Source organism: Tupaia chinensis, unplaced genomic scaffold, assembly GCF_000334495.1.
Source record: "Tupaia chinensis unplaced genomic scaffold, TupChi_1.0 Scaffold000333_1, whole genome shotgun sequence".
NCBI lineage: Eukaryota > Metazoa > Chordata > Mammalia > Scandentia > Tupaiidae > Tupaia > Tupaia belangeri.
The window spans coordinates 1,036,866-1,048,494 of record NW_006159827.1 but is presented as its reverse complement, the minus strand read 5'-3'; the positions used below and the strand labels follow the sequence as shown (position 1 = coordinate 1,048,494).

The 11,629-nt window shown below is 57.5% G+C and overlaps 1 protein-coding gene across 11 annotated transcripts in view; it reads right to left on the bottom strand.

Annotated features, from left to right (window-relative positions):
- The window catches only part of ATP2B2 (ATPase plasma membrane Ca2+ transporting 2), a 354,796-nt gene that overhangs the window by 16,931 nt on the left and 326,236 nt on the right, over nucleotides 1-11,629 (bottom strand). For all 11 annotated transcript variants that reach the window (XM_006151983.3, XM_006151984.3, XM_027773234.1 and 8 more), the window contains 4 exons: nucleotides 5,289-5,468; nucleotides 5,043-5,130; nucleotides 658-764; nucleotides 85-276 (listed from right to left, as the gene is read on the bottom strand). In XM_006151983.3, coding sequence (XP_006152045.1) covers nucleotides 85-276; nucleotides 658-764; nucleotides 5,043-5,130; nucleotides 5,289-5,468 — 567 coding nt within the window. The remainder of the gene's footprint in view (nucleotides 1-84; nucleotides 277-657; nucleotides 765-5,042; nucleotides 5,131-5,288; nucleotides 5,469-11,629) is intronic.

Genomic DNA, 11,629 nt, shown 5'->3' with positions numbered 1-11,629 from the left:
GCCGGCGCCGAGACCTGTGTTGCGCCCCCGGGCCGTTGGCGGGGCTCGTCCCAAGCGCCTGCTTGGGGCTTCCCGAGGACCCACCTGCGTGATGCAGGCGCCCGTGAAGGCCACGATCACAGCCACCACGTTGACGGTCAGCTGGAACTGCAGGAACTTGGAGATGCTGTCGTAGACGTTGCGGCCCCACATCACCGCCTTGACGATGCTGCTGAAGTTGTCGTCCGTCAGGATGATGTCCGAGGCCTCCTTGGCCACGTCAGTGCCCGCGATGCCCTGTGGGGATGGGGACAGGAGCCTGGGTGGGTGGTCGGCAAGGTGAGCGCTCTAGCACGACCGTCCTCACTCCTTACGCCCTCAGTCCTACACAACCCCGGACACACACCCGTCGGCCCAGCACAACCGGGACACGCGCACACGCCCAGCACCCCGAGGCCAACCCTCCAGGCCCAGGAAGCTCTGCCCAGCCCCCACTCCCTCCCTGCAAGCCCCATGGTTGCAAAGCTCCCCAGGCAGGGAGCCTCCCCACAGCCTCAGGAGTGCCGGCACATGCTAGGTGGACGGTGAGGGGTCGTGAGCTGGGGAATCTCCAGGCCATGGCTTCCCCCTCCCCGTGGCCCCCGGCCCCCTCCCCAGGCCCCCGCGAGCTGCTCCTACCATGGCGAAGCCCACGTCGGCCTTCTTAAGCGCAGGCCCGTCATTGGTCCCGTCCCCCGTCACGGCCACCACCTGGCGCTGCTCGGTGTGGGTGCTGTCGATGATGCCTGTGGAGCGGGAGGGTGGGGGGGGCAGCCAGGCCAGGCCTGGTCCTTGTCCTCGGGAGGGCTCTGCCACAAGCGTGGTCTCCTCTCTGGTCCTGGCGGCCACCCTCTCCCACGGTGGCTCTTCCCACCTCCGGCACCTCCTCACTCTCTGAGGCCTTGGGTCACGCAGCGACAACCTAACCAGAAACATCATGCCCTCTGCCTGTACCCGGGCCCCTCTGTCCGCCCAGGAGCTCCTAGGGCTTCCTGCCACCTGCTCTTCCAGCACCTTCTCCCTGGGGAGGCCAGTCATGGCCGAGGGGGCCCGGGCTGTGTGGTGTGCCGATGGCCCCGGCCACCATTCTGGCCTGGACCTCTCTCCAGACTTGCATCCCAATAAAACGCCGAAATGCTCCAGAGTCACGTGGTCCCAGACCCCGAGCTGGGGCTGGCGGAAGATGCTGGGTGAGAGATGTCATCGCCATGGAATCTGTGGGACTCGTCACTCACGGGGCTCCCAAGCACAGATGCCCACAGGCGGGACAGGACGTTGGGCGTAACCTCGATGTCTCCCCCTCGTTCTCTGATGGGTCAGCAAGCCTGCTGATCTGGGCCCCAGGTCCCACTGTGGTCCTTTCCTCTGTCCCTGTCTCCTCTGCTGACCCCACCCCCACGACCCTGTCCACTGATCCAGGCTCCCCCTCTGGGCTGCACCCCGCAGCATCCCCAGGGTCTCTAACACCCATGTCTGGATCTGCCCCTGTCCCCAGGAGAGTCGTCCTCTCCCTCCCTGTCGGCCTCAGGGCTGACATCCCCAGCCCTAGCTCCATCATGAAGTCCTGTGACCAGGCCTCGCCCGCTCGGACCTTTCCTCTCATGCCCTGGCCACCCCATGCGTGCTCAGTCCCCCAAGGCGGGCTCCCTGGTCCTCATCTGCACAGGCAGTCATGTGGCCACATGCGCTCCTGTCACCACCTGCCGTTTCAGCTCAGCCCCTGTGACCCTGAGGACCCCGGCCACCCCTAATCGGATCTGTGACTCTGGTGCCCCCGTTCATGTGTCAGCTGCTCGGGGCGCCGGGGGAAGCTCCCTGAGGTGCTGCTAATCCGCCCGCCCCCCTGCCCCGGCTCCCCCTTGCTAAGGCCCATGCCGTGTGTCTCAGGCGTCACCCTGGGCTGCCTGCACCCAGCAGGTGGCCGGCCCTGGGTCCCACTGTCCTGGGCTCAGCCTCTCCAACCTTGTCCACGTGGCATCGAGGCCTGTGCCATGTCAGTCCCCTCTGCCCGCCTCCCCTCAACAGGGCGGGGCTCTCTGTGGCACCCCAGGACGGCACCGCCTTTTCAGAGCCGGAGGACACTTTCTGGTGGCCCCTCTCCTCCTCCGCCCTGGGGTGGCTCTGCCATTCCACCGAGGTGGCCTGCTGTGCGGTCTTCTCAGGGCTGCCCCCTAGGGTCACATCTCTGTCCTGTCCCTCTAGACCTCTGGGCAGCTGTGTCCTCCGTGGCCCACTCCCTCCTCCTGAGACTCCCTCTGAGTCTACACTGCTTGTACCTGACTGTCCTCCGACCTGCTGGCCAGCTCTCCTTGGTCCCCCAACACTGCTCGGGTGGTGGCTCCTGGACCAGCGGCTGCTCTGCGCTCCCTGCACGCACACACGGCTGGGCCGCTCGGGCCTGTGGCCTCTCCTGCCTTGGTGTCCAGCTGCCTCGGGCAGCTCCACTCAGACATCAAAGGGTCCCCGGCTCAGGCAGGCCAGTTCCCCTTAAATCTGCCCTGTTTCCCGTGACTCTGGACACCCAGCTCATGGGGCTTGTGGTATAGACGGACAGACTCCTGCAGGCTCCTTTCTGAGTCCCTCTGTGATGTTGCAGCAGTTACCCCGCCCCGGGTCTCCCACCACCCCAGTGCCTCTCAGGGCCGACTTCCAGCTGCACCTGCCAGGCACCACCCGGTCCAGCCCCTCGCATACGGGAGCCTTCCTCCGCCTCTCCCCTGCAGGCCCCCTGCCCTGGGTAATGTGTGACCCGCAGGCCCCACCCTGCCTATTCTGTCTCATCTAGTCTCCTTCTTTGACTGTGTTCCCAGCCCAGATCACTGAGTGTCTTCCCACCCCTCGGAGGAGCCTGGGAACTCTGCCTCCGGGTTCGCAGTGTGGTTCCCGTGCCCGGCCCAACCCTGGACGCCTGCCTCACCGTTGATGACCTGTGACCTGATGCTGCCCCTGCCCAAGTTATTGCGAGAGGCCAGCGACCGCCCCAGCACACCCCTCTGGTACCACCGCAGCCTGTCGCTGTGTGGGGGCACCACTGATTTCACGTCAGTTGCACAGAGCCTGCATGGTGACTCCACAAACCCTTCTCCTCTATTCTCCTCTGGGGATTTTGGGCACACACGCACACGCACCCGGAGTGACTTTCTAGCCACCGGGTCTGGGACTTGAACCACAGTCGGCCACGTTACTGTCCTTATGTAGCACCTTTGAGACAGGAATTGAAGATGTCCTAGGGATGGTCTCAGCCAGAAATCGGCCCCTGGTCCCCACCCAAGGTTATTTTACAGATGGAAAATTGAGTCCTGGGGTGGAGAGACTAGCTCAAGGCCATGGAGTAGGTCAATGGCAGAGCCAGGCTTTGAACCAGGGCTTGAGAGGTGCCCGCCACCTCAGCTCAGGAGGGAGGAAGAGTCTGGTTTTGGCTTCATCTCTGAGGTGGCTGTTCCCAGGGTGGCTCATCCCTGGCTCCTGGTCACCAATGTCGGTTGGGGCTGTCAGAACAAATAGATCAGAGGGCTCAAACGCCTAAGCTCTGGGGCCAGACTGAGAACAATGAAATGTGCCGAGTGATAGAGAGGGGGAGGGTGAGGAGGGTGTCAAACCTGAGTGAGCAGGTCTGTATAAGCCAATCAAATTCAACATAAAAGAGCATGTGCCAGGACCAGCAGATGGCGTACTGGTTACATTGCTGACTCTCATTGAGTCCACTGCAGTTCGAGTCCTGGACTCGGCAGCTTAAAACTCATGCTGGGGAGGCCAGCAATTAGTGTAATGACTATGTCGCTGGACTCCCACGTAGTTGACCGCAGTTTGAGTCCTAGACCTGGGGGCTTAAACTCACGCCGGGCACGTGTGCGTGTGTGCCCAAGATCCTGAGAGGAGAATGGAGGAGAAGGGATTGCAGCGTGGCCATCCTCCCTGGGGGGTGCTTTCTCGCTTTCTGTCTCTCTGTCTCTCTCTGTCTGTCTGGTGAGTGCACATACTCTGTAGCAAAAACCTCTAAAAATAAAAAACCCAAAACACAAACAAACAAAAAAACTCACGCTGGGGGGACCAGCAGTTAGCGTAATGGCTATGTTGCTAGACTCCCACGTAGTCGACCACGGTTCGAACCCCAGAGCCAGCGGCTTAAACTCACGCCGGGCGCATGTGCGTGCCTGCCCAAGATCCCGAGAGGAGAATGGAAGAGAAGGGATTGCGGCATGGCCATCCCCCCTGGGGGGTGGTTTCTTGCTTTGTGTCTCTCTGTCTTTCTCTGTCTTTCTGGTGAGCGCACATGCCCTATAGCAAAAATCACTCCAAAAAAAAATTTAAAAAACAAAAACAAAAAACAAAACAAAACAAAAACCACTTATGCTGGGTACGTGTGTGCGTGCCCAAAATCACAAGAGGAGAATGGAGGAGAATGGATGGCGGTGTGGCCATCCCCTCCTGAGAGATGGTTTCTTGCTTTCTGTCTCCCTGTCTAAAAGAAAAAAAAGGAAGAAAAGGTGCCGTGCTGAGCCAAATCGAACATGTCTGTGGGCCCGCTGTGGTGGCGTGGGCAGCAGGCTGCTGCTCTGCTGTGCAGTAGGCCAGGTGGGAGGGCTCCAGATTCGTGGCCTGGGTCTACCCAAAGGCCAGGCAGCCTGGGACTGTGGCTGGCTGTGGGGCTTGGGGGAAGGGTGGGGTGTAGAGACCCTGTCAAGTGAGCCTCCTTTTTTCATGAAGGAAATAAATATACATTCTGAAGAAAACAAAGCAAAGGTTTGGCTATGGCCCCATTTGGCCCTTGAGCTGTGAGTTCAAGACCCCAGGCCGGCCCATTGCTTCCTAGAGGAGATGGAGGCCCAGAGGAAGCTCTCCTGCCTCCCACCTGCATCTCCTCTGGGCCTCAGCAGGCCTCCAGGCAGCACCGGGGTGACATAAGGGTGTCCCCAGGAGTGGAGGATCTGCACCTCGTGTCCTGAGAAGAAGCTGCAGAGCAGGAGGAGGCCCTGTCTGGTCTGGACTGGTTTCCGAGCTGCCCACGCCCGCTCGAGTCTCACCTTTGACCAGGGTGTGCTTGTCCGTGGGAGAGGAGCGAGCCAGCACCCGCAGCTTCGGCCAGATCTTGTCGATTCGCTCCTGCTCAATCTGAAGAGGGTGGGGTTGGGGAGAGAAACTGAGGTCCAGAGAAGGGAGGAGACACACCCGGACAGCCCGCTGGCTGGTGTCTGCACAGTCACCCAGCCTGCCCCTCCCGGCCCACATCCCAGCTCGGCCCTCCGGGACCCTCACGCTGGGCCACGCACCTCTCCCTTCTCGTTGCGGATCCTCCGGTTGAACTCCTTGCCTTCGAGGCACAGAAAGTCCTCCCCAGGGTGGATGATGCCACACTTGATGGCGATGGCCCGGGCCGTGTTGATATTGTCGCCAGTGACCATGCGCACGGTGATGCCCGCTCGCTGGCACTTGCGGATGGCTTCGGGGACCTGGGCAGGAGGGTGGGAGCCATGGGGCAGGGTACCATCTCAGGCAGGCCCTCCCTCCCTGCCTGGAGTCCACAGTGAGTCCTATCCACAGGCAGCTCCCCTGAGAGGAACTGTATGTGACGGCATGCACAGTACATGGGCTACGCCTCCCTTCCTGTGCCCTTGCAGGCATGGTTAATCGATCACAGCATCCTCTGATTAGACCCTCAGACCCTTCTCAGCATGGAGCCTCACGCAACCACCACCTATCAACCATGAAAGACCCTCAGAGTTGACCCTAGGGGGAAGTGTGGAGCCCTCCCCCAGTACACGTGAACTTGCTCCTGTTTCCTCCCCACGCACAGTTCCTGCAAAACGACAGTGTTTTCAATTTCTTGGGGGCGAGACTTGCATTTGGGGCCATTTTATTTACAGGATGTGACGCTGGTTTAGAACAAGTGAGTACGCTTCATGTAAAATACGCCCTTTCACTGCTATCATGATTGTGTCCTGCCCTCTCTGACTGTAATGACAGACCGATCGGAGCCAATCAGGCCAGGTCAGATATGGCCAATCAGAAGGCAGCAAGCCCCCCCCCCTCCTCCCAGCCATCCCTGTACAGAGCTGTAGATGTGCCCAGCAATCAGGATGTGAAACCAGGCCCGGAGCTGCTGGGCCTTCCACACACAATGCAGCCTTACCCGCCAGCAGTGACAAAAATTAGTAAGAGTTTATTTGCTACAAAATGTCTTTTTTGAGTAGGAGAGAACGTGTCAAGCACAGAAAATCCCCTTGCATGTAAAGACAATCGTGTTAGAATCTTGGGCCTGAAAGGACTGAGTCCCATCCCACTCATTTTACAGACCAGTCACTGGGGGCTCACTTGTACCCACCCCGCCAAACCTCTGCAGTAAGACTTGGAAGACTGTATGGGTTGAGTTATGTCCCGAAAAAGATACACTGAAGTCTTAACCTCCGTGCCTGTGAGCATGACCTTACTCTGAGACTGGTCTTTATAGAGGTGACTGAGTTAGATGAAGACTCTGGGGTGAGTTCTTTTCCTTATCAAGAGGGGAAATTTGGACACACAGACAGATGGATACATAGGGAGATGCCACGGGATAATAAGGCAGAGATTGGGCAGGGCTTCTACAAGCCAAAAAAGACATTTTTTAGCAAATAAACACTTATTATTTTATGTCACTGCTGGTGGGTAAGGCCCACTTCTACAAGCCAAGGAATGCCAAAAGTCATCAGTGAACCACTAGAAGCTAGGAGCAAGGCATGGAACTGATTCTCCCCACAGACCTCCAGCCCTGCCAACACTGTGACCTGAGAGTTCCAGCCTCCAGAACCGTGAGACCTGGGATTCCCAGCCCCCAGAACCGTGAGACCTAGGATTTTTCCAGCCCCCAGAACCGTGAGACCTAGGATTTTTCCAGCCCCCAGAACCGTGAGACCTAGGATTTTTCCAGCCCCCAGAACCGTGAGACCTAGGATTTTTCCAGCCCCCAGAACCGTGAGACCTAGGATTTTTCCAGCCCCCAGAACCGTGAGACCTAGGATTTTTCCAGCCCCCAGAACCGTGAGACCTAGGATTTTTCCAGCCCCCAGAACCGTGAGACCTAGGATTTTTCCAGCCCCCAGAACCGTGGGCCCTGGGAGTCCCAGCCCCCAGAACTGTGAGCCCTGGGATTCCCAGCCCCCAGAACCGTGAGACCTAGGATTTTTCCAGCCCCCAGAACCGTGAGACCTGGGATTTTCCAGCCTCTAGAACCATGAGAACAAATTCCTCTTGTTGGAGCCACTTATGCTGTGAGACTCTATTACAGCTGCCCAGCAAACTGACCCAGAGTTAGAGCACTGGCCCCACCTGACTGTGGCCAACGCCTGCTCTCAGGAGTTGTACAAATGATGCACGACCTTGAAAATACATCGCCTGCGTCTGCCCTCCCCATAACACCTATCGCGCCTGAACCCCACCATCAGCATCTCAAGTCAAGGTCACTGCCCACCCCGCTCTGGTCTCCCTGCCTCTGCCTTACTACTCTCTGTCCTCTCCCATGCTGGCCACCAGTGACCTAAATGTCAGCCTGGGGTGTCGCTCTCCTTCAGGGTCTCCACCCCGATGCTTGCAATGGAAAATCCAGACTCCTGAGCATGGCCATGAGCAAGGAGGGCAGGGCGTGGGTCAAGGTCAGAAGGCCTCTGTAGCTACCAGAGTTGTCTGAGACCAGCTCTGCCCTGGCAGGGAGTGATTGCTCTGTCACTGCAGGGTTCAAGCAGGGATGGCTGACCAGGGACTTTCTCTGGGGTATAGTTCCAGGTCTTGGGAGGGGCCTTCTGGTGCCCACTCAGAGCTAGGGGCCACGTGAGCAAGGCTTCAGTCTCGCTCCCCAGCAGCTGCTCACATAACCAAAGGTGACCTCTTTTTGACAGAGCCGGAGGGAGTGGAGATGTGGAAATGGTCAAGTTCCATTTTACGTAACTTACTGATGTCCTCAAAATGACTGTGACCCGGGTTCCAGCCCCCTGCTGTCTCCTGCCCCAGAGGACAGGAAAGACCCTCTGTCCTTCTGAGAACACACGCCTTCTCTGGCTCCTGCCCCCCAAAAGGAGGACTATAAGTTGTGTGAATCGCAAAGATGCTGGGGTTGGGGGTAGCAAGTCTTGGGGTTGGAAGGGACTTTGAGTCCTTGACTCTGACCCTCTGTTCATGGCCTAGATCTGCTCCCAGGTGCCCCCAGCAGATGGAGGGCCAGGCTCTGCTTGCAAACCTCTGAAGATGAGGTGATTATTCCCTCCAAGGCTGACTGCTCCACGGTGGGACAAGTCTAACTTACTCTTCCATGTAACCTTGCCTCTTTCAGGTAACGGCACGACTCGGCATCAGACAGGGTTTTGGTACAGGCTCATATGGACAGTTCTGGGAGCACAGAAGAGGGCACGACCACTTTAGAAGGAAGTGGGTGGGAAGGAGAAATCAGGGAGGGCTTCCTGGAGGAGGAGCTATTTGAACTGGTTCTGCTTGGCCACACTGAGGCTTTAGTGCCTGGCACTGTGCCGGGGCTGGGGCTGCATAGATAAACATGAAGTGAGTCAGTCTGGCCATAGAGGACTGTCCATGAGGCACATAGGCAGAGAAGCTGAGGTGTAAATTGGCCTAAGGACTGTGCTAGGTGACCTGAGGCTGAGGGAGGGTTGGGGGGTGGGGTGGGCCCTTGTGGCCATGAAACTGGAGTGGGGCCTGTGTCTGACGGTGCCAGGATGAGGGACTTGTTCCTTCAGGAAGGAGGAGATACTTTGAGAAAGACTCGCACTTTCAAAACTGTCCCAGGGAGCCCACATGGGCCAACCCAGATCTCTCCAAAGAAGCTGGCTCTGTGAGGAACAGGAGGCATATTGTCAGGGACCCTGCACTTCCCTCCGGGCTGGAGAGGCAGTGGGGGCAGAGGGCTTGCTGACTGACAGACTGGGCTGGGCTTTCTTAGGCCTTTGCCCTGAGGTGCCACCCAGACCTTGGCTTCTTTATCTGTAATACGGAAATGAGGGGCCAGCAGGTGGCCTAGTGGTTAAGGTGCTGGACTCCCATGTGACTGACTGTGGTTCGAGTCCTGGACCTGGAGGTTTCAGACTCACTTTGAGCACATGTGCACGTGTGCCCAAAATCCCAAGAGGAGAATGGAGGAGAAGAGATTGCGGTGTGGCCATTCCCTCTGGGGTGCTACTTCTCACTTTCTGTTTCTCTGTCTCCCTCTGTCTCTCTGGCAAGTGCATGCACCTTATAACAAAAATCTCTCTTTAAAAAAAAAAAAAAGACAAAAGGACCGATAGTACACACCCTTGCACGAGGCCAGGATAATTCAATGCCAAGGGGTACATCATGCCAAGCCCAGGACGGGGACATGCAGGCCCCTTCCAGCTCTGCTCCCAGCACAGGGTCCCCCCTGCCTGGAATGCCCTCCCTCCCTAAACCTCTCTGTGCCAAACCTTCCCCATCTTACATGCCCACCGCTCTCTACTCAGGAAGTCATCCCTGAGCCGCCCAATCCGAGTCGAAACACTCCCCCCTTAAACTGCCCTCCGGTGAGGGTTCTGCGCTGCTCACCCCACTTATTTGACAAACAGCTGTCAAACACATCTAACTGTTTAGGCACAGAGGGCCCGGAGAGGGTTACGACTCTAACCCCGGAGGCATGGATCTGGTTGGAATTTGCTTTCTACCTAAATAAAATCACTGTTAAATGAAAGAAGACTGGCTTCTTTTGCTAAAATTATCCTAGATATTTCTCACGGAGGAGAAGCAGCCAGGAAATGGACGCTTCCTGCTTTCATTAAATAGAGGCTTTTAAACATCTGCTGCTGTTTCTGGTGACAGCCTGTTGTCTGTGACTCCAGGGCTCGAACGCCCCCGGGTAACCCAGCAGATCCCAGACCTGCGCTTTCCTGATGGCTTCATTGGCACGCCTTCAGTCTTGGATGTTTGTGGGTTTGTTTTTGTTTTTATTGCCAGAGGGCACATGCACTCTCTAGTGAGAGAAAGACAGAGAGAGGGGAGAAAGATCGAGGAATGTTCTTTTTTTTTCCCCTCCCAAAGAATTATTTTATTTATTATTATTTAAAAATTTGCTATAGGGCACGTGAACTCACCAGTGAGAAACAGAGAGAAAATGAGAGAGCAAGACACCAGGTCTGGGACTCGGACCATGGTCAGCCATGTGGAGTCCAGTGCCTCAACCACCACGCCCCCTGCTGGCTCCCGCCAGAACGCTCTTCAAGCTGCTGGGGCCAGGATTTGAACTCTGATTGGCCATGTGAGATCCTGGTCTCGTAACCACTAGGCTACGAGATTGGCCCGTGAAGGTGGAATGTTTTGGCAAGTGTGTGTTTATCTGGGAAGGAGGCAATGCCGAACTCCACCCCCTTGCTGGCTAGGGAAACCGAGAGGGTGGAGACGGTTTTTCCGCAGTTACCAAGAATCTGACCACGAAGGTGGCCAGGGCTGCGGCTTCCCTGTGGAAGGGCCTCGCCATGCAGGGAGCTCACCGTGACATTCACGGCAGGGGCCAGGAGCTCTGCACAGTAGGGTGGCCCAGACAGAGTGCCAGAGAGCTGGACAGAAACACCTATCCTAGACGCAGTCTCTCCATGGAGAAAACGGATGTGAACTGTGAGCTCGAGGGGACAAGGGCTACTTCACGCTGTCTGTGCTTTTACACCTTTGGTGTTTTGATTGCCAGAGGACATGTGAGTTCATCAGAGAGAGAGAGAGAGAGAGCGAGAGCGAGCGAGAGAGAGAATACCCCCCTGGGGCATGATCACACCTCAATCCATTCTCCTCCACTCCTCCATCTGGTTGGGACTTTAAGCTTGTACACAGAGGCAGTCAGTGTGTCTTTTTTTTTTTTTGGAGAGGTTTTCGCTATAGGGCGTGTGCGCACGCCAGACAGAGAGAGAGAGAGAGAGAGAGAGAGAGAGAGAAAGCAAGAAATCACCCCCCAGGGGGGATGGTCACGCCGCAATCCCTTCTCCTCCATTCTCCTCACGGGATCTTGGGCACCACGCACACGCGCCCGGTGAGTTTTAAGCCACCAGGTCCGGGATGCGAACCGCGGTTGACTACATGGGAGTCCAGCGACATAGCCATTACGCCAACTGCTAGTCCCTCAGTGTGTTCTTGAAGTCACCAGGGCAGGGATTTGAATCTGGTTGTGGGATCTGGCTCCCTTACCCACTAGGCTACAGGGGATGTTTCTAAGGCAGGGAGAGGAACCAGGGCCTCGGGAGGGGCGGCCGGAGGGAGGCTCTGGAGTTGAGGAGGGCAGGGGAACTGCGAGCGCGTGGGTGTCCCCGTCCCAGCGGTTTCCAGTAAGGGGTAACACAGCACGGTGAGCCTGAACCCGTCAGCGGCTGGAAATGAGGTGTCCCCCAGGGAGGCTGCTAAACGGCCTGTCTGTGAAGAGAGCAGACCGCAGGAAGACGCGTGTGGGTGGTGGGGCCAGCTTCAGGGGGCTCAGTGTCTTTGCTGACTAAGGATCTGGGTAGGAGTGAGGGGGTTGCACTGACACCCCTCCTACAGGGGCTATGAGTGTGTGTGTGTGTGTGTGTGCGCGCGTGTGTGAGAGAGAGAGAGAGAGAAGGAGAGAGGGAGGAAGGGAGGGAGGGAGGGGAGAGAGAGGAGA